Source organism: Podarcis melisellensis, assembly GCF_964234715.1.
Source record: "Podarcis melisellensis genome assembly, chromosome: 1".
Lineage (NCBI taxonomy): Eukaryota > Metazoa > Chordata > Lepidosauria > Squamata > Lacertidae > Podarcis > Podarcis melisellensis.
This window is the reverse complement of record NC_138528.1, coordinates 21,069,354-21,094,871: the sequence shown is the minus strand read 5'-3', so window position 1 is coordinate 21,094,871 and position 25,518 is coordinate 21,069,354. Positions and strand designations below refer to the sequence as shown.

The window sequence follows — 25,518 nt, the reverse complement described above, 5'->3', positions numbered from 1 at the left end:
AAATAGGAGAAGGTCTGTGGCAATTTAAAGACTTAACTGTATTTATTTGTAAAGGGAGTAAGATTTGCTAGGGCATACTTCCTCAGATGCAGAATGGGTGGCAACAACAACAACATAGTATTAATATTATTAATAATTTACAGTGGTACCTCAGGTTAAGTACTTAATTAGTTCTGGAGGTCCGTTCTTAACCTGAAACTGTTCCTAACCTGAAGAATCACTTTAGCTAATGGGGCCTCCTGCTGTTGCCAGGTCGTCGGAGCACGATTTCTGTTCTCATCCTGAAGCAAAATTCTTAACCCGAGGTAATATTTCTGGGTTAGCGGAGTCTATAACCTGAAGCGTCTGTAACCCAAGGTACCACTGTACAGTGCTTTTTCTGGAGGAACGCAGAGGACGCATACCCCTAAACATTTTGTGAATATAACGGGAGAAGAAACTAAAAAAATTAAAATATTTAATTTCTTCTCAGCGTGGTGAATCGGCAGTTCTGTTGCTACTTCTGATGGCAGCCTTTAGTCCATTTACTGCATTTGTATTTCCCACGTCCACACAAGATTAAAGTGTAGTATTTTGTCTCAAACTGCCCCACTGAACAAGCTTATATTAGCTGATGAAAACCCTCTCCCATGCCCACACTTTTAAGCAGTTTGCCATTGCTTCTTTTTATCAAAGTTGTATATAAAAAATACAACAACACGGGTGGCGCTGTGGGTAAAACCTCAGCGCCTAGGACTTGCCGATCGTATGGTCGGCAGTTTCGAATGCCTGCGGTGGGGTGAGCTCCCGTTGTTCGGTCCCAGCTCCTGCCCCCCTAGCAGTTCGAAAGCACCCTTAAGTGCAAGTAGATAAATAGGTCCAGTTACAGATAGGTAGCCGTGTTGGTCTGCCATAGTCAAAACAAAAAAAATAATTCCTTCCAGTAGCACCTTAAAGACCAACTAAGTTAGTTCTTGGTATGAGCTTTCGTGTGCATGCACACTTCTTCAGATACCAAGTATCTGAAGAAGTGTGCATGCACACTCTGGCATGCACGCCACGTGCGTGACCTGGAAGTGTCTGCGGACAGCGCTGGCCCCCAGCCTCTTAAGCGAGATGAGCGTGCAACCCCAGAGTCGGTCACAACTGGCCCGTACGGGCAGGGGTATCTTTACCTTTACCTATATAAAAATAGGAGGAGGTCTGTGGCAATTTAAAGACTTAACTGTGTTTATTTGTAAAGGGAGTAAGATTTGCTAGGGCATACTTCCTCAGATGCAGAATGGGTGGCAACAACAACAACATTGTATTAATATTATTAATAATGTACAGTGGTACCTCAGGTTAAGTACTTAATTCGTTCTGGAGGTCCGTTCTTAACCTGAAACTGTTCTTAACCTGAAGCACCACTTTACGTAATGGGACCTATCTCCACCACCTTGCGATTTCTGTTCAGTATAGTGTAGGTGTGCTCTCATTTTGACTCAAGAAAATCACCATTTTATGGTTCAAATTGGAAAAATAAAAGCAGTAAATGGACCACAGGCTGCCATTAGGGGTAGCAACGGAACTGCTGATTCACCACGCTGAGAAGAAATTAAATATTTTAATGTTTTTAGTTTCTTCTCCCGTTAGATTCACAAAATGTTTAGGGGTATGTGTACCCCTTCATCCCTCCAGGTTAAGAACGGACCTCCAGAACAAATTACGTACTTAACCTGAGGTACCCCTGTACTGCCTTTATAATAATCAGATCATGGTGCCTTGCCCTGACACAAGAATATAAGAAGCTGGCTTATTCCATGTCACAGGGCTCTTCAGGCCCCTACCGAGAGATAACGGGTCTTGAACCTGGGACCATGTGCTTGTAAGGCAGAGGTTTTACCACCTCACCAGTTGCTCTGGCAAAGAAACTCAGTTTATGCAATCTGAACTCTGGTGCACTGAGTAGGCCTCTCTCTACAGAGCAGCCATATAGTGTCCCAGCTGTGGCTAGAATGGGCTGAACTGACAGGAGATTGACTCAAAACACAGAGAGCAGCAACAGTTGTTGGCAAGAAAACCTGGTGCACTTTGGTTTATGAACTGAACCATGAGTTCAAATAAGTTTATGCAAACTGAACTGACAAGTCAGTTTGAAAGAGAATTTAACATTGGTATAAGGGAGATATTATCCCCGCTATTTACAGTATTTTTATGGATGTCTATAACCTGTTCCAGGAGTATGTTTAAGCTGTGAATCAGTGTAAAAAGCCCAGCCAATATACACAATGGGATCTTTACTCTCTTCTTTTTGACATCTTTTTTTGAAATGCTTGAGGATATGATCACTCCTGTTTTAGGAGTTACCCCTTAAAAGGGGACCACTCAATACTTTAAATAAATAACTTGGCAGGCTTCCATCATCTGCATGCTCCCCTCTTGTTCTAAATATGATTTCCAGAGGTGGATGGAAGAATTGGGCTGAACGAAAACAAGTAGTTAATTCTCTGTGTCAGCATGTACACTAGTGACCATGGTTTTGTCCACACTAGGGCACATGTGAGTCACTGTTTTGATGAGCACATTAGTGTGTCTTATCAATACAAAAGCACTTCCAGGTTTATGTCTCCAAAATCTATCTTGGTGTGTCCTGTCCACATTAGTGGGTAGTGCTAGATGGGATTGTTGGGGGAAAACAAATAAACTTCCTTCTCCTGAACCTCTAGCTAATGCACGTATTACTTTAAACCACACAAGAGCACTGTTTGTGTAGCAAGCAATCCAGCATTTGCTTGTAGTCTTTTTCTAAGTTAACTCCACCTGTAAAAGCATTTTGTTGTTCTCTCCTGATAAGATGCCTGCTATTGCTCTCTCTTTTTATCTCTACTCATCCTGTAAATCATTCTTGCCAAGATAATTTTGTTCCTGCATGAATAAAGCAGTAGAAATCCAGAAACTGTGTGTGAACTTCTCAGTCTAATTCACCCAAGCTGCAAGGTCTCCTAACAGGGATGTATTTTGCTGAGGCTGAGCTCCATTATGGACCTGTCTTAAAGTTTATTTCAATTTTATTTCACATTTGTGGGCATCTGAGGTGCAAGAAACCTCCAACCAAGCACTCAGAGTATACAAGAAGCTCTCCTGCAGGAACCTGGTCCTGAAAGCACCTTAGAAGCAGAACCATTTGCCTCAAGGCTACATTACAATGTTTGGCAGGAAAAAAAACCTGACCCCTGGTTGTCTTACATCACAGACCTTGTGCTCAGTAATGCCGTTATCATTGCCTTACTAATCAATGAAGAAAAAGAATACAGACTGAAGTTCAGAGAAGTTCATTTCTTGATGATACAACCTGATCTGCTTAATGGCTAATCTCATTTACTCAGAGAAACCTAGAATTCCTATTGGTGAAAGTCCATGTATGTGTGACCTCCTCAGAGTATATAAAACTGGAAAGCAAATTAATTCATCTAGAGTCATTTCAGTCACTGTGAGCTGGTGCCATGGAGCCTATAGGGACAGTGACCATTTTGATGATCATATGTATCTCTTGCCTTGTTTTCCTTGCAGTCAGGAGCAGGACGCCAGAGAATGCAAAGCAGCTGCCACCTGGCCCACCTCCACTGCCCATCGTAGGGAACGCTCTGCAGCTGAAGACCAACAACCTGGCCCAGGTTCTCCAGGAGGTAAGCCAAAGATGAGCACCTTCCTCAACAGCTGTCTGTTGATGACCGTTACCTGTTTGCAAGCCTCTTTCCATCTGACACTTTTGGAAGAGGACAATCCATTGTCAGTTTCTTTATTTATAGATGGTAACATCTGTGTGCAGGGCACATTTGCAGAGTATAAAGCAACAGACTCTGCACTTTGACAGAGGAGAGGCAAGAGAGGGAGGGGAGGAATCCAGACCAGAGGAAAAGAATAGTAGAATTGCTGTGATTTCCGTAGCACGGACTTGCGCTTGGGTACATTAGCAGGGATGGGGAGCAGGGACTTGTCCCAAAGGCTCCACAGAAAAGAGGTGGACTTTGAGCAGGTCCCACAACTCCAGAAAGGGGGTTGTTTTATTGTCATTTTATTGTCTTATGCTTAAAATAAAGCCATAAAGCTGTCTTCTGAGTAACGAACTTTAAAAAGCAATAGTGCAATTTTCATACTATTTTAGAGACAGGGGGCAGGGGCGGGTCCAATTCTCCCTCCACATATGGATGGTTTGCACATTTTTGGCCTCTGAACATTTTTAGCCTCTGCTGGACAGTGGGGAGTTCATAGTCTTGCTGTATTTTGAAAAGCTGCTCCTTTATTTTCCCCAGAATGTGCTCGGTGGGAAGGTACTGTAAGAATTCCCTTAGAAAAATGAGTGTGAGGGGGACATAACTATATTCACAATATAGAGAAAGTGGATGGGAAAACACTTTTACCCCCCTCTCATAATTCCATACCCTCCAACATTTCTCCAATGAAAATAGGGACATCCCATTCCATAATGATAATTTTACTATTTATAGCCCACACAACTTACTGGGTTGCCCCAGCCACTTTGGGCAGCTTCCAACATATATAAAATAATAATAAAACATTAAAAATTAAACAAAAAAGCACTTCCCTATTCAGGATTGCCTTCAGAGGGGGTCGAACAACTCTATTTTTTTTTAAAAAAATAATTTTTATTAACTGGCCAATCACATCAAATTAAATCACATCAATAAATTCCGAATTACAAAGCCAGATTTTGAATTTTGTTGGGGGGACCCATATTTCAAGATCCGAAGGGGAATTCTGATCATCTTCTTGCTGCTGCATTAATGTCCAAATCAGCCCAAATCAGTCCAGACAGAGTTCATAATTCTATCACATCTTATCTTGCTGTTTCCACATCACATCTTTTTCATATATTTTCTCTTTTTTCTTTATGATCTCTTCTGATAATCTCCTTAAGCCGATAAACACCAATAGTAATAATAATAATATTTTTCCGTTCTTCCAATCCTCAAATCAAGATGGTTTCCATATATCATCTCCTTCACAGATAACCTCGCTCTTTCCATCATAATCTTGCAAAACTGTCGCTCTTAAGTCCCACTGAGGAGTTTAATCCACAATATATAAACAGCTTTGTTTCTCTCTTTCTCCTCCCAGACTCAAGACCTCCGACAGAGCTTCCCAATATGGCGACGGCATTTTAATTTGCGTCATTCCAAAGCTCTTATACATTCCACGCTCTTCTTAAAACATGCTTTGGTTCGAAAGTTTATCTCCACGCAGCCTTAAATCCACAGCTTAAGTCCTTAAAACGACATTTCTGACTCATAAGGGGAGGTGATTCTTGTTTAATCACATAAGATTCAGTCATTTGCCGTACCGTGTCTTGGCGTATCTTCTCATGTTTTATTCTTGTCTTGTTTTATTAGAGATCTCTTCTGTTAGCAGTCTTTACTCCCCCTTCTTCCTTGAAATAGGTGCATTCGCCTCACCCAAATTGTTTCTTTGAAGTTCTTGCAACTAGTGGCGCAAATCAGGGACGGCGTCCAGGAGTGCCGAAATCCCACAGGAGGGCTTTGTGCCTAGTGCCCCCATCCCCACAAATTCGGGGGTAGTATAGGGCACAGCAGGCAAGGGCCGTCCCCCCCACCATCCGGGGGGGGGGTTAGGGAGGCTAATTACCCCCATCATAGCCGCCAAATTACCTCGTGTGGGTCGGAGAGATGTTATTGTCAGCCATCTTCTGATGCGCCCCCTAGTGACCCGGGGGTCGGACAACTCTATAACCTCCAACATTTCTCCAGTGAAAATAGGGGCATCCGAAGGAAAAGGGGGGACATTCTGTGATCAAACTGAGATGGCTTCTCTAAATCAGGGATGTCCCTGGAAAATAGGGACACTTGAAGAGTCTGTAATGCTAAAACTTGGAGCCTTCAATTAAAGCTGAGTGTTGGAAGATTTACAGCACACGCAAGATAGTAGTTCTTCATACAGTGCATATTGAAACTGTGGAATTCACTCCCAAAGAAGTAGCAATGATAGCCTCCAACTTGGATGATTTTAAAGAAATGTTCAGACAAATGTTCATTGAAGATAAAGCTACCCATAGCTGCTAGCGATGATGCTGAACCTCCACCAGTTCCAGGGACCTGAAGGAGGGGAGCGTGCTATTGCACTCAGGTCTTGTTTTGAAGCTTCCCAGAAGAACTGTGTTGGCCACTGTGATAACAGTCGTGGACTAGTTGGCCTTTGGCCTGATCTAGCTGCAGAACTCTTCTTTATGTTATTAAGAGTCATGTGGTTCAGATGCCCATAGTGAGTCTGGGGGCAGCGGGGCTCTACATCAGCTATATGACTTTCTCCTAACCCGCAAACCCACCTAGATGTGTGTCCTTCTCTATCTTTTTTCCAGTTTGGTGAGAAGTATGGCTCTGTGTTCACAATGTATTTTGGAGCAGAACGTATTGTGGTGCTGCATGGCTATGATGCAGTGAAAGAAGCACTGATCGACCGTGGAGATGAATTTGCTGCCAGGGGACGCCTGCCATTAGCTGATGATGTCAACAAGGGATTAGGTATTTTATGCTGGTTGACCAGTAAGGGGGGGGGGACACAGGAAAATCCCTCTATTCATGAAAATAAAGCAAAAAAGGCTGCAAAGACAAATCATTGCATCTTGAGATAAACTTTCCTAATTAATGTTCCCACTGGACAGTAGAAATAGATAATTATCAGCCTTTTAAAGGCAGAGCTATATATTGGGCATAGGCATTTAAGAGAGAAATGAGCCATCTCATAAAAGTATTTAAGCAATATCTAGGGCAGTAGCGGAGAAAGGTGTTTACAGCTAGCTCCGCCTCTGGTTTAGAGCAAGCACCAAAAATTAAAGAAGGATTGAATGAGTCTCTATCCTTTAAAAATAATGGTCTGGGGTAATTCTGGTGTGGGCAGTAAGTGTGAGAGTTATGTGAGCAGAATTCCCTGGCCTGGATTTTGTGAATCAATAAACTCTCCACACCAAGAAAGAGTTTCATAGTTACTGCAAGCTATCTTTAAATTTGTTACCCAAAAAATAAATAAATACAAATCAACACTTTGCACTTAAACAACTAGCAATGTAGTCCAGTTTTCTTTAAGTTCTTTCTGGTTAATATAGTCCAAGAACTATTGCTTCTTCATTATACTGGCAGCTTCAGAGAGAGACCCAGGCTCCAAGAGATGAATTATCAGTTAACATAAATATTGAAACATTGAAACCTCTTTTTAAGCTTTAGCTGCAAAAATGGACATTCTGCAAATGCAAACCTCCACTACATTTCATACACAACACACACACAAACATAGCATTCTATGCACATTAAACACATATATTTTACAGTAAGGGCATGTATCAGAAGACTGGCCAGCTACTGATTATGGAATAAGGAGGCACCAAAGTACCAAGTCTCCAGGTGGTCTGGAGCCAAGAATAAGAGCCTCCTGCTCTTCCAACCTGATTCTTCTGCTCTCGCTTTCAGTCCATGCATCTCCTTTATGCCCATTTCCTCTGTTGCTTTCCAGGAATTGTATTCAGCAATGGGGAGGTGTGGAAGCAGCTCCGACGTTTTGCCCTTACCACCCTGCGCAACTTTGGCATGGGAAAGAAAAGTATTGAGGAGAGGATCCAAGAGGAAGCACAGTTCCTGCTAGAAAAGTTCCGGGACACGCAGGGTGAGTAGCCACTGCCCTTCATAGACATAGGCTTATCAAGCAGACCCCCTTAAACATCACAGCAGATTCTGGGGTACATTACAACGGATTATTAACCACCAACTCATAAAGAAATGAGGGACGCGGGTGGCTCTGTAGGTAAAACCTCAGAGCCTAGGACGTGCCGATCGTATGGTCGGCGGTTCAAATCCCTGAGGCGGGGTGAGCTCCCGTCTTTCGGTCCCAGCTCCTGCCCACCTAGCAGTTCGAAAGCACACTTAAGTGCAAGTAGATAAATAGGTACCACTTTATAGCGGGAAGGTAAACGGCATTTCCATGTGCTGCGCTGGTGCTGGCTCGCCAGAGCAGCTTCGTCACGCTGGCCACGTGACCCGGAAGTGTCTTTGGACAGCGCTGGCCCCCGGCCTCTTAAGTGAGATGGGCGCACAACCCTAGAGTCGGACACGACTGGCCCGTAAGGGCAGGGGTACCTTTACCTTTACCATAAAGAAATATCATGGTGGGTGCAAGAAATTATTAAAAAATTTAAAATTGTAAAACACGGAACTAGTGACCAACACTGAATCAAATAAATTGCCTAAAAACACTTGTGAAATGCGAAAATGATGAAATGCGAAAATTCTAGCTATTTTCAATAGGAACCACATTCCAAAGCACAGGTGACATTGTGCTCAAAGTTTTAATAGATATAATAGATATCTGCATTGATATGAAACAAACATGTGATGAGTGTGTGGCAATTCTCCTGATGGTCATAGTGACCTGAGCAGTGTGTATGGGACAAGGTGGTCCTTAAGTCACCTGGTCCTAGGTCACTGAGAGCTTCATACACACCAGTAATGCACTGAACTTACCTTGTTAATATACTGGCAAACAATGCATAGCTTTCAGCAGGGGTGTAATATGCTGACACAGACCAGTTCTAACTAAAGCCCGGCTGCTGCTTCTCTACCAACTGCAAGAGTGCTCTGCAGATATTGTTGATTTCCAGCTGCTTTCAGCCCCAACAGTCATCAGTGGTCCAGAAGTTAGAGTCTAGCAGCATCTGAAGTGCTTTAGATTCACTAGTTTTAGTCTAGACTTCACCAAGGCCTGCACCACTGTGGTCACCCTTTCCTATCTAAGGATATATTGGCTGAAGCTGGAGGAAAGCACCTTGGAAAGTCCTTGGAAGAAACCACTCATAGCCACTGAAGATGCCCATGCCTTCAGAATTGTTGTGAGAAAGGCAGCTCCCTGCCTGACCACTGAGGCCAGGAGCCAGGAAATGGCAGCTCAGAAATTGCAGACTAGATTATTGCCTAAAACCTGTAGTGGGGTTGTATAATTATTTTTTTGTTGTTGTTCTTCCAGAGAAGCCCTTGGATCCAACCTACTTGCTCAGTTGCGCTCTCTCCAATGTCATTTGTGCAATTGTCTTTGGGAAACGATACGATTATAATGACAAGAAGTTCCTATCCATGATGAGCTTAATGAATGAAAACTTTCAGGTTTTTAGCTCTTCTTGGGGACAGGTAGGTGCCATCTTTTTAAAGGCCCTTTTCCACAAAGTCTAAATTTTCCTGCTGTTTAAATTCTTTCTTCCAGGCTTCTCATGAACCATACTGCCTTTCCTCTTAATATTTCTGTTAATGTCCTAGTTGCAGGTTTGCCATGGGTAACTGGTTAGCCACTGTGACAGCAGGATGGGCCACTGGCCTGATTCAATAGTCTCTTCTTACGTTCTTATGTTTTTAATTTGGAGATCCAGTCAAGGCCACTGCATAAAATGCCAATACCTGGGTCTAGTAACCAAGGTTTGACTTAACAGCAGCCCAGTGGAGCAAGAAGTAAAGCTTAAGCAGTTTTGGCAGTGGGGGTGGGGGATTTTTGCATGATTTCTCAGTTTTTTGTAAAGGTACACATAGGAGAAATAAAAAAATCAAAAAGTCTGCATATGACCTCTACAAAGACTCTCCTCCCTGCAAGAGAGGGGAGTGGTTGTGGCCGGGAGCCGGACTCTGCCTCCCACTCACCTGGCTGGTGCCCACGCCCTCGGCCAGGCACCCAACCGGGTGCCTTCAGGGGGGGGCGTGTACAGCAGCCTAAATTGCTGCGGCGCCAGCCTCCAGCCCTCACTTTTCGTCGTCCCGTCGCGAGTCACCCACCCTCCACTCCCTTAGAGCTGGGTTCCAGTTTTCTTTTGGCCTTGCTATGGACCTTAGGTTGGTCGCCCTGGTTGTTCGGGGGGCCTGGTAGGAATTTTTCCATTTGGCATTAGGCTTTTTGGTTTTTTCGCCTACCTCGTAGCAATCGTCACAACTTTCATGGTATTGGTGGGTAGGTTAGGCATTGGAATAATGTGTTGTGGTGTCAAAGGGCTAGGTGTGGCCATCGCCTTCACCTTAAATTTTTGGGTATTCCGTTAAAGGAATCCGGCAGTCGTGTATTCTGTCCGATGCCTGTGTGGCGGGAGGCCATGGCAATGACCCTCGGTGACATCAGGGGAGAGCTTATAGCATCAACAGGCTCCATCTACTGGTGAATAAACCCCCCTTGTTTTTTAGAGTCACCCCTCTCTGAGTGGGTGGAGTCAGCTGACGTAATCCAATGCCTAAGCCAATACCTTTTCACTTGCTGTAATCAATCCACTGCGCAGGGTATGGGTCCTTGAACCACAACCATTAGGCAGAGGGTGGGAAAGCACTAACTGAGGGGAAGGCAAGATAATACAATGCAGTACAATCAATGAAGCACCACCCAGTAATTTTCGAAGCATTGGCAGTGAAAATGCTGTTGTGTGGACCACAGAGTTGAAATGCACACAAGGCAACAGTGGCCAACATTATACTGAAGCCCGAGTGTGGACAAACCCTGACTGAGGTTGGTGCCAACGGGTCTCTTGTGGTGTTTCTTCTAGCTCTACAACATCTTTCCTTCTTTGATGAAATGCATCCCTGGGCCCCACCACAAAGTGCTGAAAAACAACTTGGCACTCAGAGAGTTTGTTTTGGAGGAGGTTGAAGAGCACAAGCCCACTCTGGACCCCAGCTCACCTCGGGATTTTATCGACTGCTTCCTTATGAAAATGGATCAGGTAATCATGAAAACTCACAGAACTCTCCAAGTGGGTTCTCCTCCCACTCCTGAAGCTTCCCATCCAGCAGACTTCCATCCAGCTTCTTGTGGGGAATGCCAAGGAAAAAGATTCCTGCCCACACCCCATTGGAGTAGATTCATTTCCCATTGCTGACTTCTTCCTCCAGTAAGTGGGAAGTTCTTTCTAATGATTAGCCCTCTGGGCAAGGAATGTCCAGAGGAACGAGCTATAAAAAGACTTGAGATAAGATGTGTCTTGGGAAGGGAGCTGGTCCCACTGGCGCAGTTAAACTCTTGTTATGTTGTACTCAGAACAATTGAGTTGACTCCACTGACTGTGTTGTGTGTTTCTGCAGGAAAAAGGTAATAGTGCATCCCATTTCACCATTGAAAACTTGGCCATAAGCACAGTTGACTTGTTTGCGGCTGGAACAGAGACCACCAGCACCACACTGCGATACGGGTTCATGATCCTCCTCAAATACCCAGAGATACAAGGTAAAACAGATGCATTATTAGTACTTATTATTCTTGTTCTTTCCCAGATTTATGTGTCACAGGTCCAAAAGATGGTTGTTCTGCCACTTTCCCCAGGAAAACCCACTGTTCATCGCTGAATGTTAATCATCACTGACATCAGCAGTAGACAGAAGGCTTTCCTGGAGACCACAGTGGGGATGTGTGTGTGGACAAAATGTTCAGACCCATGCCTGGAAATCCCAGCAAAAACAGACCTGTGGATGAGCTCTTATAGCTGACCATATTGCAAACGCCAGGATTTTATATATATGCAAACAGTAACAACATGAATTTGGCCCAGTAGTGTACTGGCAGCCAGTGCAGATCCTTTAGACAAAGGCATCACATCCTGCACCAGCTGGACTTTCTGTGCCAGCCTGAAGGGTAGCCCACAAAGGCACAACCACAAGGGCCAGGGGTCAAAAGGCCCTCAGGATCAGAATCACTGCAGGACAGTGCCTCCAATAGGAATCCCTCTAAGCTAGACCATCACTTGCTCCTAAAACTTCCCTAAAGAGGAGGCTTTTGTCCCTCTTGGCTCCTTTTGGATAGAAATTGAATTAATATATAAATAATTGCACTTATACTAAGCTTCCCTGTTTACAGATGGATTACTGAAGGTGAGCTACAATAATTTGTCTGAGTTAATGTGATGAGTCAACAGAAAGTTGGCATCAGAAAACTTTGAAAGCTCCAAAAATGTGCAGGGGCTGGCAGGCACTCCCATGAAATTTCAATTGCTTCTATGATATTTCCTGCACTGGCGTTAAACCACATTCTTCCCTTTACAGAGAAAGTGCATGAAGAAATTGACCGAGTTATTGGCCGATCACGAAGTCCTTGCATGGCAGATCGTGGGGAAATGCCTTACACAGATGCGGTCATCCATGAGATCCAGAGGTTCATCTCTCTCCTCCCACTGAGCGTCCCTCATGCAGTACTCAAAGATACACCGTTCAGACAATATGTCATTCCAAAGGTCAGCTCTTTTCAAGGCTCTAAGTAGTAATAGTAGGCTGCTAGCCATGATGGCTATATTCTACCTCCATGGTGAGAGGCAGCATGCTTCTGAATACCAGTGGGTGGAAACCACAGGAATTGAGAGTGCTGTCTTGCTTAGATTATGTTGAAGGGCTTCCCATGGGCATTTGGTTGGACACCATGAAAACAGGATGCTGGACCAGATGGGGCCACTGGACTGACCCAGCAGAGCTTTTCTTCTCTTCTTAGTTACAAGCAAGGGAAGTAGTTTTGCCCAACTCCTAAAGCGTAGCTGGGCATCTTCAGGCCTGGACTTCGTTTTAAACACCCTATTGCCTTCTGAAGCTACTCACTTCTTCTTCTGTATCAACAAAGTACCTTCCTTCCTGTTAGTGCCTTCCCACACCATCCAGCCCATTTCTTTGCACTCTCTGCAGGGCACTATCATATATCCTATTCTGACGTCTGTGCTATATGACAGCAAAGAATTTCCAAACCCCAAAGAATTTGACCCAGGACATTTCTTGCACAAAGATGGCACCTTCAGGAAGAGCGACTATTTCATGCCTTTCTCAGCAGGTAAGAGCTCTGCTTCCTCAGTAGGCTGCAGTCTTGGCCAGCTCAGGTCTTTCCCGTCTCCCTAATCGGCTGGTGTTGGGGCAATGAGGGGGAACCTTCTTCCTCCTGCAGCCTAAACTGGAAGAGCTGCCAGTTTGTGAGGGAGGGGCAGAGGCTTCTGGGTCCATCAGAACTCCTTGTACCTTTCCTGTGGCCAGCTGAAGCAAAAGAAATGGTGGAAAGAGAGACTCTCCCAGGAGCTGTTCTTGAGCAGCACCTTTGCTCCTTTGGCATGATTGTTATTTTCTCCGTAACAGCCAAAGTGGATGTAATGCATCTTACACTTTGGGTTTCCTTTGCAGGGAAGCGGATATGTGTGGGGGAAGGTCTGGCCCGCATGGAGATCTTCTTGTTCTTGACCACCATATTACAGAACTTCACTCTGAAGTCCATCATTGACCCCAAGGATATCGATCTCACACCGGTGTTGAGCAGCATAGGCAACTTCCCTCGGCCCTATCAGCTCTGCATTGTCCCTCGCTGAAAAGCCTGCCTCAGGAGGGCTGCACATGTGGAAAAGTTGCAGTCCGGCAAATCTTTGTTCAAAAAACCCATAACACAATATCTCCTCAGGTGTGGAGCCCTATCTTCTTACCTGACTATTTGTTGAACTGTTACTTTGGGGATCATGCTAGAGACTATATCACGTTGAAGACATTATTGCAAAGTACAAATAGCAGGATTTAGAAATTAGTCCCACACAAAGAAATCCCATTCTTATCTTTCTTGCCCCTTCATATGCATATGTGTGCAGCAGCGTAGCTAGCCGCAGGAGTGACTGGTGCGGGGGCGTGTCCTGCAGCCAGGGGTGTGTTGAGCCACCCATGGGGGTGGGGCAAACCCTCTCCAATGCTTGGAGCCTCTCTGCCGCCTCCCCCTCAGCTGTAGGGCATCTGAGGGAGAGGCAGTAGGCAGTCACAAATCCCACATTGCAGCGCGAAACTTGCAGGTGCCTAAGCCACCATGTAACTCCAAAAAATTTCATGAGCCCAATTTTTTAAAAACTCATTTTGTCACACACCCCTCAATGATGACATCCAGGGAAGACTGCACCCCACACCCCCTTCTTCCACCACTGTATGAGTGTGATGGGCACAATCTGCCAAGATGGAAGCTTTTAGCCACTGAGAAGAAGTCCTGTTACTCTTTGTGTCTTTGGAGGGTGCTGCAGAAATCAATAGCTTTTGAAATCTTTGCCCCTTTCACCTAGTAGAACATCCTTGAGACTTGACATTTACAAATGTCTACCAAAAATCCCTTTAAGGGTAACCATTTTCTAAAGAACAGATAGCAATACTGGATGCAACTGAACTTCTGAGTAAGTATGGGAATGAACTAAATTGGATCCAGTAATCTTCTAGTCCTAGGAAGCATATCTTCAAGAAAGGCACAGAGCATAGATGGGCAAGATCTCTCAAGCCCACCTTGGATGAACTTGGATGAGAAAGTTACAGATAGGTAGCCGTGTTGGTCTGCCATAGTCAAAACAAAAAAAATTCCTTCCAGTAGCACCTTAAAGACCAACTAAGTTAGTTCTTGGTATGAGCTTTCGTGTGCATGCACAGTTCTTCAGATATCTTTCGTGCGCATGCACACTTCTTCAGATATATTCTTCAGAGAAACCATATTTGTTAATGCTTACAAAATAAACTTGTTTATTTGATTTAATTTTAACAACTGTCTGGACTCAGTGTGTACCCGAGAGTAACGGGTTGGTGGCAGCGGGGAAGTGAGCACAGTGGTGGCGCAGGGATCAATAGATCGTCAAACGTCCGGGAACCCTGTGTGATCGCCAGTGTCATTTCACTGAATATTCTCCAAGGGAGGACTGAAAATCTCCTGGAGGAGTTGGAGAGGGAAAACTTTCAAAGAATTGTCAGAATTTCTTTCCTCTCAGCCTTCCGTCAGCCCTGCTCCCATTCAGTGTAACAGAAAAATGTTTCCCTAGTACAAATGCAGAGGCAGCATGGGCAAAATTGGTGAGGGGAAGTCCACCTATGAAGTTAACCAAGGAAGAATGGTCTTCCTCTTCTGTCTTCAGAATTTTTCTTTTTGGTTCCTGCACCCTCTCAATTATGCTCCTATTCAAAGTAGTGAAGTAATGTTTCTCCATTGCACTGAATGGAAGGGGTAAGAGGAAGGAACTTGTCTCTGATTTTAATTCAAGCTGGAGAAGAATTCGGGTTTTGAAATGCATGTCCTCTGTCCCCATTGAAACTCCTGAAGGTCTTCTCCAAAACAAAGTTTGGAGAAGTGTGCTGATTTCACTTGCATAGAAAACCACTGCTCCACTTCTTCTGGAGAATAAGAGCACATCCAGATGTATGTATTTTTTTACCTGTTTGTGAAATGGAATGGCTTTATAGATGTACTTCACTTTCCCAGAGTTAAATAAATAATACTATGACAAAGTGAATGCTGTCAGTTGTAAAGATTATGCAAGTATAGCAATTTTATTTGCAGATTTATAAACTGCTTTACAACCAAACATTACTGCAGGTGTATTCAGTAAAATAAAAAGGATTCCTAATGCAGTAAACTACATTTGCTTTGCATAATTTATTCTGACTCTGCAAGGCTTCAGGAGGAAAGAGTTGCTTTTCAGGCCACGGATATCTTCACCCCCTGAAATCCTAAGCTCCTTCTAGTTTCTACCAGGCATTGCTTTTGCACTTTGGAGCTTAGCCTTTGTTTCTAATGTAACCCAAGCTACTGCCATTCATTGTATTAGTAGCAATCCAACACACCTTCACTTACTAGAGTAAGGTGTGGCAATTATTGTTCCCCCTTCTCTTCCAAGAGATAGCTGCAGGAGCATGCGCAGTAGGTTGCTTTTTAGGGTGGTTTGAATGGCTGCTCTCAGAAGATTCTGGCAGTCTTACCTGGCCCTGGGAGAGAGAACATAAGAGAACTCTGCTGGAGCAGGTCAAAGGCCTATCTAGTCCAGCATCCTGTTCTCACTGTGGCCAACCAGATGCCTATGAGAAGCCCTCAAGGAGCAACTGAGCACTACAGTGCTCTCCTCCTCATTTGCAGTTCCCAGCAACATTTGAGGGCTATTCCTAACTGTGTAGTGCATCAATGACAGCTCCATAATGAAATCCAGAGTCAGGCCACCGGGATTTAAATATCTTGCTTTTCTAACACATTGCTTTAAAAAATCCCTCCACCTTTAAAACACAGACATTTAAAACAAATTACTAATAAAATCTCACAATTAAATTTATGGCACATGACTGCAGTTCTGTGCATGGTTGGGAGTAAGCACCATTGAACACAGTGGTGTGTATTTCTGCTGAATAGGTTCAATTTTTAAAACACATTTGGTTTTAGCAAATGACATCCAGACAGCAGAAACACAACCTTTTACTTTTAATTAGCAATGCAAACAACTTTTTGATATTTATTTTTGGAATTTTACATCAAAATCCAACAGCCCCCTGTCTCCCCACCTCCCCTATGCATCCTCCCCCTTCCTCACATGCCCCCCAAACCTCTGTATTCCTCCCTAGCCCCAATTGCCCTTAATTCTCTTCCTCTCCCCAACGCACAGCATTTGTATTTGTTTGTATGATCAGTGGCAAACCTGTACTTTCACTATTGATTCCCCTGACACATCTAATCTAAGGATGACCTGCTGCTTATGATGTAACAATGCAAGCAATCCAGAATTTACAGACATTTATAGACCACGTCCACACAAGATTAAAGTGTAGTATTTTGTCTCAAACTGCCCCAATGAGCAAGCTTATATTAGCTGACGAAAACCCTCTCCCATTCCCACACTTTTAAGTAGTTTGCCATTGCTTCTTTTTATCTAAGTTGTATATAAAAATAGGAGAAGGTCTGTGGCAATTTAAAGACTTAACTGTATTTATTTGTAAAGCGAGTAAGATTTGCTAGGGCATACTTCCTCAGATGCAGAATGGGTGGCAACAACAACAACATAGTATTAATATTATTAATAATTTACAGTGGTACCTCATGTTAAGTACTTAATTAGTTCCGGCGGTCCGTTCTTAACCTGAAACTGTTCCTAACCTGAAGAATCACTTTAGCTAATGGGGCCTCCTGCTGTTGCCGGGTCGTCGGAGCACGATTTCTGTTCTCCTCCTGAAGCAAATTTCTTAACCCGAGGTAATATTTCTGGGTTAGCGGAGTCTATAACCTGAAGCGTCTGTAACCCAAGGTACCACTGTACAGTGCTTTTTCTGGAGGAATGCAGGGGTACGCATAGCCCTAAACATTTTGTGAATATAGCGGGAGAAGAAACTAAAAAAATTAAAATATTTAATTTCTTCTCAGCGTGGTGAATCGGCAGTTCTGTTGCTACCTCTGATGGCAGCCTTTAGTCCATTTACTGCATTTATATTTCCCAATTTGAACTATAAAATGGTGATTTTCTTGAGTATAAATGAGAGTACACCTACACTATACTGCTTAATATTGATATTTTAGATTGCTGTAACCTGCCATGGGACCTTATGGTGCAAAGCAGGGAAGAATTCAATATGCAGTTGTACCTCAGGTTAAGAACTGAATTCGTTCTGGAGGTCCGTTCTTAACCTGAAACTGTTCTTAACCTGAGGTACCACTTTACCTAACAGGGCCTCTCACCGATGCCACGCAATTTCTGTTCAGTATAGTGTAGGTGTACTCTCATTTTGACTCAAGAAAATCACCATTTTATGGTTCAAAGTGGGAAAAATAAAGTCTGGAACAAAAACAGCATTTTTGGCAATACTTTCATCTTTATAGCAGCAATTCGTCCCGACAAGGAAAGTTTCAATCTTGACCAACCTTCTAAATCCCTTTTAATTTCTAACCAACACTTTTCATAGTTATCCTTAAATAGACTCAAATTCTTAGCTGTTATGTTTACCCCTAGGTATCTTACTTTTTTAACCACGTTTAACTCTGTCTCTTTCTGAAACCTTTCTGATTCTGAAGGTGTCAAATTTTTTTCCAATACCTTAGTTTTCTGCTTGTTAAGTTTAAATCCCGCCACCCGACCAAACTCCTGAATCAATTGTAATACCCTTTTCGTACTAGATTCTGGCTCCTGTAAGGTCAAAACCAGGTCATCTGCAAAAGCTTTAAGTTTATACTGTTTCGCTCCGACCTGAATTCCTTCCACCAACCGGTCCCCTCTAATCATGTTCAAGAGCACTTCCAGGACTGAAATGAATAATGAAACGTGTAATTTTATTTATTGCTTCGAATGATTTATGGACAGGCTGAAGGAAGTCCCGTAAGAGACGACTATGTTATATGGATGATATGGAAATGATAATTGCTGTTTATTATTTTTAATTTTTTTCTTCTGTGTATTTTTTTTTTGTATTTGTGTGTTACCTTGTGTTCTTTTTGGAAATAACTAATAAAAAAGAATGAGAAAAAAAAATTAAAAAATGAAATGAATAACAAAGGAGAAATAGGGCAACCTTGTCGTGTTCCTTTTTCAATTTTAAACTCTTCCGTCACCACATTGTTCACTATCAATTTAGCCTTTTGTTCTGAATAAATTGCATCTATCCCATTCTCAAATCCCCGTCCCACTCCCATCCCTTCCAAGTTTTTCTTCATGAACTTCCATGAAATATTATCAAAGGCCTTCTCCGCATCTATAAATATTAACACTGCTTTTGTATTAATATTTCTTCCAGACTTTACAGATTGTGGATAAAATGGAGTGTTTTGGGAGGTGGCAAAGAGACATTTCTAAATTTGTCTGGCAGGGCAAAAAGCCCAGAATTAAGTTTAAGATATTAACTGATGCTAAAGAAAGAGGGGGCTTTGCCCTGCCAGACTATGTATCTATGTACTATGAATCAGCAGCTTTCTGCTGGCTGAAAGATTAGCTGCTTCTTGAAAACACTGATGTTTTGGATTTGGAAGGTTTTAACAATGCTTATGGATGGCATGCATATTTGTGGTATGACAAGGTTAAAAGTCACAAGGCTTTCAAGAACCATATTGTCAGGAAAGCAGTGTTTAATGTCTGGATAAAATATAAAGACTTGCTGGAAAACAAGACCCCAAGGTGGTTATCACCAATGGAAGCTAAGGCCCGGAAAAGACTCAATATGGAAGCCAAATGGCCGAAATATTGGGAAATATTAGAAAAAGATGGAGATAATTGGAGGCTGCAGAGTTTGGAGAAACTAAAAGACAAAGTGCGAGATTGGTTACATTATGCTCAGATCAAAGAGGTTTTTAAGTTGGATAAAAAGATAGGATTCCAGGTGGAAAAATCAAAGTTGGAAATGGAATTGCTAGAACCTAAGATACTTTCAAAAATGTATAATTTGCTGTTAAAATGGAATACACAAGATGAAACGGTCAAATCGGTTATGATAAAATGGGCACAGGACATTGGGTATAATATTATGTTTGCTGACTGGGAAAGGTTATGGACCACCGGTTTGAAATTCACGGCATGTAATGCCTTGAAAGAAAATATTATGGTACATGACCCCAGTCAAACTTGCAAAAATATACCATTTGTCTGATAATAAATGTTGGAAATGTAAAGAAACTGAAGGAACGTTCTTTCACCTCTGGTGGACCTGCCCTAGAGTCAAGGGTTTCTGGGAAATGATATATAATGAGTTGAAAAAGGTATTTAAGTATACCTTCCCTAAGAAACCAGAGGCCTTTCTTTTAGGCATCGTCGGCCAGAGGGTGTTAAAGAAAGACTGAACATTTTTTATGTACGCAACAACAGCAGCAAGGATACTAGTCGCCAAGCACTGGAAAACCCAAGATTTACCCACACTGGAAGAATGGCAGATGCAACTGATAGACTATATGGAGTTAGCAGAAATGACCGGCAGAATCCGAGACCTGGGAGAAGAGGCTGTGGAGGAGGACTGGAAGAAATTTAAGGACTATTTACAAAAATATTGTAAATTGTATGAGTGTTAAGAAAGATGCAAGGTTGTAAATAATATGGCACCATTAAATTAGTCGAAAGGAATATGAAGATAAGTGAAAATATAAGAAAAGTTAAACTCTGGATAAATATTATGTCAAAATTAAGCTTTTAAGGTTTGGGTAAAATTATTTAAAATTAGGGACACAATATTTGAAAATTATAAAATAAGAATTGAAACAAGGTGATAAATTGCTGGATAAAGTTTGATAAAATTGGAACGCAGGAACGAGAGACGTGAGGAAGTCCAATGAAGCGAAGAAAATATGGTTATTGTAAAGTTATATGTTATTTTGTTTGTTTTTTCTATTGTACTAAGAAAATCTTTAATAAATATCTTATAAAAAAACAAAGTGGGAAAAATAAATGCAGTAAATGGACCAAAGGCTTCCATCAGGGGTAGCAACAGAACTGCCGATTCACCACGCCGAGAAGAAATTAAATATTTTAATTTTTTTAGTTTCTTCGCCCGTTAGATTCACAAAATGTTTAGGGGTCTGTGTACTGTCGGAAATTCAAGTCCATATCAGCAGGAACTGGCAACAATCCCAGGCACCCGGCTTGATTCCCTGGTTGCTTTCCCCAGCAAGTGCAGGCTAGGTCTCGATCGGCAATTCTTCTCAAACGTGAGAAGAACACACCCCCTCTTTCCTGCCCCCCCCCGGCAGGGAAAGAGATAGACAGAAACGTATTTACATTCCTTTATTTCTGTCTTTTCAGCGTTACAAAAAACATGACTGCTCTCTTCAAACTCCAGCAGTGTTGTGACAAACACTTCCTGTACTTCCAGGATAGGAATAAACAGAAGAGCTCATATTTCACTCTGAGCTAATTCCGGTGCTTCGCACTGTGAATTGACTGTCCCTCTGTTTCCCACGGGCAGTCCCAACATTCCCATCATGTTTACTTTTCAAGCTAGTACTTTGCAGCAGCATTGCTTTCATATCGTAACATACTCCCCCATATGAATCAATCCAGAGAAGAAAACAAACAGTTGTTATACATATAACACTCCCCTGTTGTTTCAGTTCCACCCTTGGAACTACCTGCCACTGGTTTCCCCGTGTACCTCTCTGGTTGTCTGACTTCTAAGGAATGAGTGCATCTGCAGTACCTTGGATAGGGAATGTAGTGTTACGCTTAGCAACTCCTTGTTGTGTCTTTGTCTCTGACTCAGACACAGCATCTCTTCGGGTAAATATAAATCCTACGTCCAGTCACTCTTCCCTGTGCGGACTTTTGCTGGGAAAGCTGACCTGGCAGGAGAGCAGAGTAGCAGCAGCGGTCCTGTGTCCGTGTGAGAAAAGGGATAAATCACGTCCAGAGACAGTTCGTTCTTATCTCTAGTAGCTTTATTTACAAAGCAGTAAAACCATCAGAAACTTCAGCCATTTCTCTCTGTGCTTCCCAAAAGCACTGTCGCAGCTTCTGCTGCTGGTGCTGTGTGTCAGCCAGAAGCGAAAGCAGATCTGAATGCAGACACACACTGTGACGCACTTCCCTGCGTCAAGCTCCTCCCAGATAAAGGACACCACGGAGTTTTAACCCTGTTAGTTCCAAACTCCACACCCCCTCTTGTCCTGCATCTGGGGACAACAGCCAACATTGCTTTCCCCATACACAGACCCTCACAGAACTCCTCGTGCTTCTGGAAGGTCAATGGTTTTGTGAAACCATCAGCGAGGTTCTTTGTTGAGGGACAGTATTTCAGAGCAACTAGCCCCTCATGAATGCTCTGACATACATTCCGGAAACGTATGTCCAAATGTTTGGTCCTCGCCTTGAATTGCCCCGTCTCAGCTAATTTAAGGCATGGTTGATTGTCTTCATGCACCACAACGGGCATACAATTCTCTCCACAGATTTCCTTGACCAAACACACATAGAACTCCAGCTCTCTGCAAGCCTCTGATAGCGCACTGAACTCAGCTTCAGTAGATGAAAGCGCTATGAGAGTTTGCTTTCGGGACCTCCACCCAATTACTGAGTCCCCAAACTTCACCACTAGGCCTGACACTGATTTGCGGTCCTCAGAGTTAGCCCAATCCGAGCAAGCAGTCAGCTTGACTTCTCCTTGGGCTGGCAACCTAAGACAAAAGTCTTTGGTATCTTGCAGGTAACGCAGCACCCACTTTATACCATTCCAGGCCTGCACACTAGGACTTGAAGCCTCTCTACTGAGCAGATTGACAGCAAATGCAATGTCTGGTCTGCTCCACTGTGACAGATACAACAGACTACCCAGAGCTGACTGAAAGAGTTCAGTATTTTCGAACACCACGTGTTCTACTTGCTGACACTCCTTCACGTATCCATGGGTGATCTGGCACCTGCACAATCAGACATCCTGAACTTCTCAAGCAACTGTTCAATCTTACCTTTCTGGCGAAGCAAAAAGCTTCCATCACTTCCTTTTTTGATCTGTACGCCTAAATAGGACTTGACATCTCCAAGCTGCTTCAGCTTGAACCGCTTTCCAAGCTCCCTAGCAAACTTCTCCACCTGTTCACCTGTCTGTGCCATGATCAATAAATCATCAACAAACACCTGCACCACTTGCTGTTTCAAGCCTGAATCTCTAATGTAAAGACAACTGTCTGCAAGAGATCTCTTAAAACCTAGCTCTTCTAAGGCTTCATGTAGGCACATATTCCAATTCCTGGCAGATTGGCGTAATCCATAGATGGATTTGTGCAACCGCCACACGACGCCTGGCTCACTGACCAAACCCTGGAGGAGGAAGCATGTACAACTCCTCCTGGAGATCTGAGTTCAGGTAGGCGACATCTACATCAAAGTGGTTCACCTTCCAACCTCTCTGTGCTGCTATCGACAAAAACGTTCTTAGAGTCTCCGCTCGTGACATTGGCGTATACACCTCCGTGAAGTGGACACCCTTTTTCTGTGTGAATCCTCGGGCCACTAATCTCGCTTTATACTGTGGTTCTCCCGCGTCAGTGGGTTTCAAACGGTAAACCCACCTGCAACTAACAGCTCTCTGGTTAGCCGGCAGCTGAGTGAGTGAGAACACACCAAGAGACTCCATTGAGTTCATCTCCTTCTGCATCGCCTCACGCCATTTGCTGGCTTCTTCCTGAGGCAACATTTGAACATCCTCAAAGGATTCAGGTTCACATCTAGCCACACCAACCCAGACACTTGTGGCTTCATACCTTTCAGGTGGCTTTCCTTTGGTTGATCTTGTTAACCTCCTCAGCATGAATTCTGGAACTGCGCCTGATTCACTTGAATCAGCCCTACTATCCTCTGTATCTGAAACATCCCCCTCTGACCTGCTGCACCGTTTCGGGCGTACAGCTGGTTCTGCTGGCGAGGATGGTTCACTCCTTAGCTCAGACTTGACAGAAACCTGTGGAGGGGTCCTGGGACTCCCTTTTGGAGAGATACGGAGCATCCCCCTTGGAGATCCCTGCTCTGGACTCTGTGGCTGTGGACCGTGCATCTCAGCAACAGGTTCAGCCTCGTCGTCCTCCTCTTCCTCACCCGAGTCTAACAGAACATCCGGGTTCCCGTGAAGACGTTTCCACCCACTCTGCTCACAAAACTCAGCACTGCCGCTAATAAGCAGCTTAGACTGGTTGCCAGTAGGGTATGCGAAACACCATGCCTTTGAACCCGGCTCATAGCCTACAAAGATCATCTTCCTAGACCTTGGCTCACCCTTTCTGCGCATGGCCTTTGGAATGAGAACCCAAGCCTGACAGCCGAAGACGTGAAAGTAGTGTACTTTCGGCTTCTTCTGATGCAACAAAAAATACGGTGTGTTGCCTACACTGGAATTGTACACTCAATTTTGGAGAAAACAAGCTGTTTTATAACTCTCAGCCCAAAAGCGCTGTGGCAAACCTGAGTCTGCCAACATAGTGTTCGCTGGTTCCTGTAGTGTGCGAAATTTTCTCTCTGCAACCCCATTCTGTTGCGGAGAGTGGGGGGCCGTCAGTCAATGACTGATACCCTTCTGCCTGAAAAACGATTGCAACGCAGAACCTGTGAACTTCCCCCCGATTAGATTGAAAGGAAATCACCCTGGTAGAGAACCGTAGCTCTACCGCTGTGATCCAATCCCTGATCAGTGCAGCTGCCCCTGATTTGTGTTTAAGTGTGAAAACCCAAGAATGCTTAGAAAAATCGTCAATCAGAACCAGAACCCATTTAGACCCAGCTAAAGAAGGTGTTGGCATGGGCCCTGACAAATCTGCATGCACAAGTTCAAAGGGTTTGCTGGTTCGCCTCTCTGACCTGGGGTATGTGCATGTTGTGACCTTCGATTGCTTACAGGCTTGACAATCTAGGCATTTGTCACATGCCTGGAACCTACACCCAATGGTGTTTTCTGCGGCTTTTCGCACAAGTGACCACCTAGCATGTCCAAATTTCCTGTGCCATAAATGTATACAACCATGGTGTGGTGGGACATTCGCACACTGCTCTTGGGCGTTTTCAATGGACTCTCCACTAGCCCCATTTTCCATCAGCCCCATTTTCCCACCAGTCCCATTTTCAATGGACATCTCCACCAGAAAGAGCCTGTCTTTTCTCTCAACACTGTAGATCTTCTTCCCATCCCTGTAAAAGGAACACAAATTGTTAGAGAACCGAATTTCGAACCCATCAGCAGTGAGCGATGACACACTTAAAAGAGAGTGGGCAAGCTCTGGAACTACATAAACTTGCACCCAATGATCTATAAAAGAACAATATAAAAACCCAGATTCAGTCAATGGTCTTTGAGACCCGTCCGCTAATTTAACGTAACATCCAGTTTTAACTGTCTTGCAGTTTCTCAGGAGCTCCCGTGACGTCACGAGATTGTGGGACGTGCCTGAGTCGATCACGAAAGATAAAGTGTCTCTCTGGCTGTCTTCCAAAGCTGCCATGGCGTTGCTTGCACCTTGGCCGGTTGCCATGGCCACAGCCTCCCCCCGACTAAGGCTCTTGTCTTTTCTCAGAGACACCATCGCAGCTGTGAGGTGAAAAGACGAGGCGTCTTTGTTTTTCTCCTGGCCTGCAGCTTTCCCACGTTTTCGCTGAGAACAGGCCCTGGGAACCTGCTTTGTTGACATTCCACGCCAGCTGGTGTCCTTGGCAGCCTGGGCTTCAAGCGGATGCTTCCCAGCGCTGTTGGACGTCGCAGCAAAGCACAAACAACTTTCGGAGACTTTTGCTTTCTCAGAGCTCTTGGATCAGCCTGCCTGGCCTGCACCCCCACTCCTGGGTGCACTGCTGCCTGAGGAACAGCTTGCCACTGCCTTCCTCTTCTCAGCTCTCAGCCTTTCTCCAGCACACAGTCCATCACACAGACATGTTGAAGCATTGCAACAGCTTCCCAACACAGTTCCAGCCCCCACTGGGCTTTCTGGGCATCCTCTAGCCCCTCCTGGGCTTCCAGCCCCCTCTGGTCTGGCTCCCGCTGAGCTTTCACACAGACTCCTCAGCGCCTGCCAGGCGGCCTGGGCCAATTTAACGCCCTCCAGATGAAGCAACAGCAAAGCGTCCATAGATGCTTGCAACATGCAAAGCTGTCTCTGCTCTCTCTCCCTCAGCAGAGCAGTAGCTTGCGTGGGTGGGGCCGGCTCCTTCTGGACTGGACTCCAGAGCCCTGTGGCCACAAACCACCCCCTTGCTCTTCTTCACCAGGCCTTCCAGTTGGCCCCATTTAAACTTTCACCGGGGATATTGAAGCTCCCATGGCCCTGCTGTGCCTGAGCAGCCAT

At 44.1% G+C, this 25,518-nt stretch overlaps 1 protein-coding gene and 3 long non-coding RNA genes across 4 annotated transcripts in view; 2 read left to right on the top strand and 2 right to left on the bottom strand.

The window, feature by feature from the left end:
* Positions 1-25,518, bottom strand: part of LOC309372919 — a 161,818-nt gene that overhangs the window by 75,370 nt on the left and 60,930 nt on the right. The window lies entirely within an intron of this gene.
* LOC309370717 (cytochrome P450 2C19-like) lies at positions 3,432-13,413 on the top strand. Its single transcript, XM_081912779.1, has 9 exons — positions 3,432-3,647; positions 6,356-6,518; positions 7,504-7,653; positions 9,007-9,167; positions 10,553-10,729; positions 11,088-11,229; positions 12,042-12,229; positions 12,669-12,810; positions 13,152-13,413. Exons 1-9 carry the CDS (start codon positions 3,465-3,467, stop codon positions 13,331-13,333), a joined length of 1,488 nt encoding a protein of 495 aa, XP_081768905.1. The 5' UTR covers positions 3,432-3,464; the 3' UTR covers positions 13,334-13,413.
* The window catches only part of LOC309372671, a 66,147-nt gene continuing 54,051 nt past the window's right edge, over positions 13,423-25,518 (bottom strand). The window contains exon 2 of the long non-coding RNA XR_014169584.1: positions 13,423-14,273. This is a non-coding gene — a long non-coding RNA (uncharacterized lncRNA). The remainder of the gene's footprint in view (positions 14,274-25,518) is intronic.
* The window catches only part of LOC309373070, a 37,998-nt gene continuing 29,158 nt past the window's right edge, over positions 16,679-25,518 (top strand). The window contains exon 1 of the long non-coding RNA XR_014169775.1: positions 16,679-16,693. This is a non-coding gene — a long non-coding RNA (uncharacterized lncRNA). The remainder of the gene's footprint in view (positions 16,694-25,518) is intronic.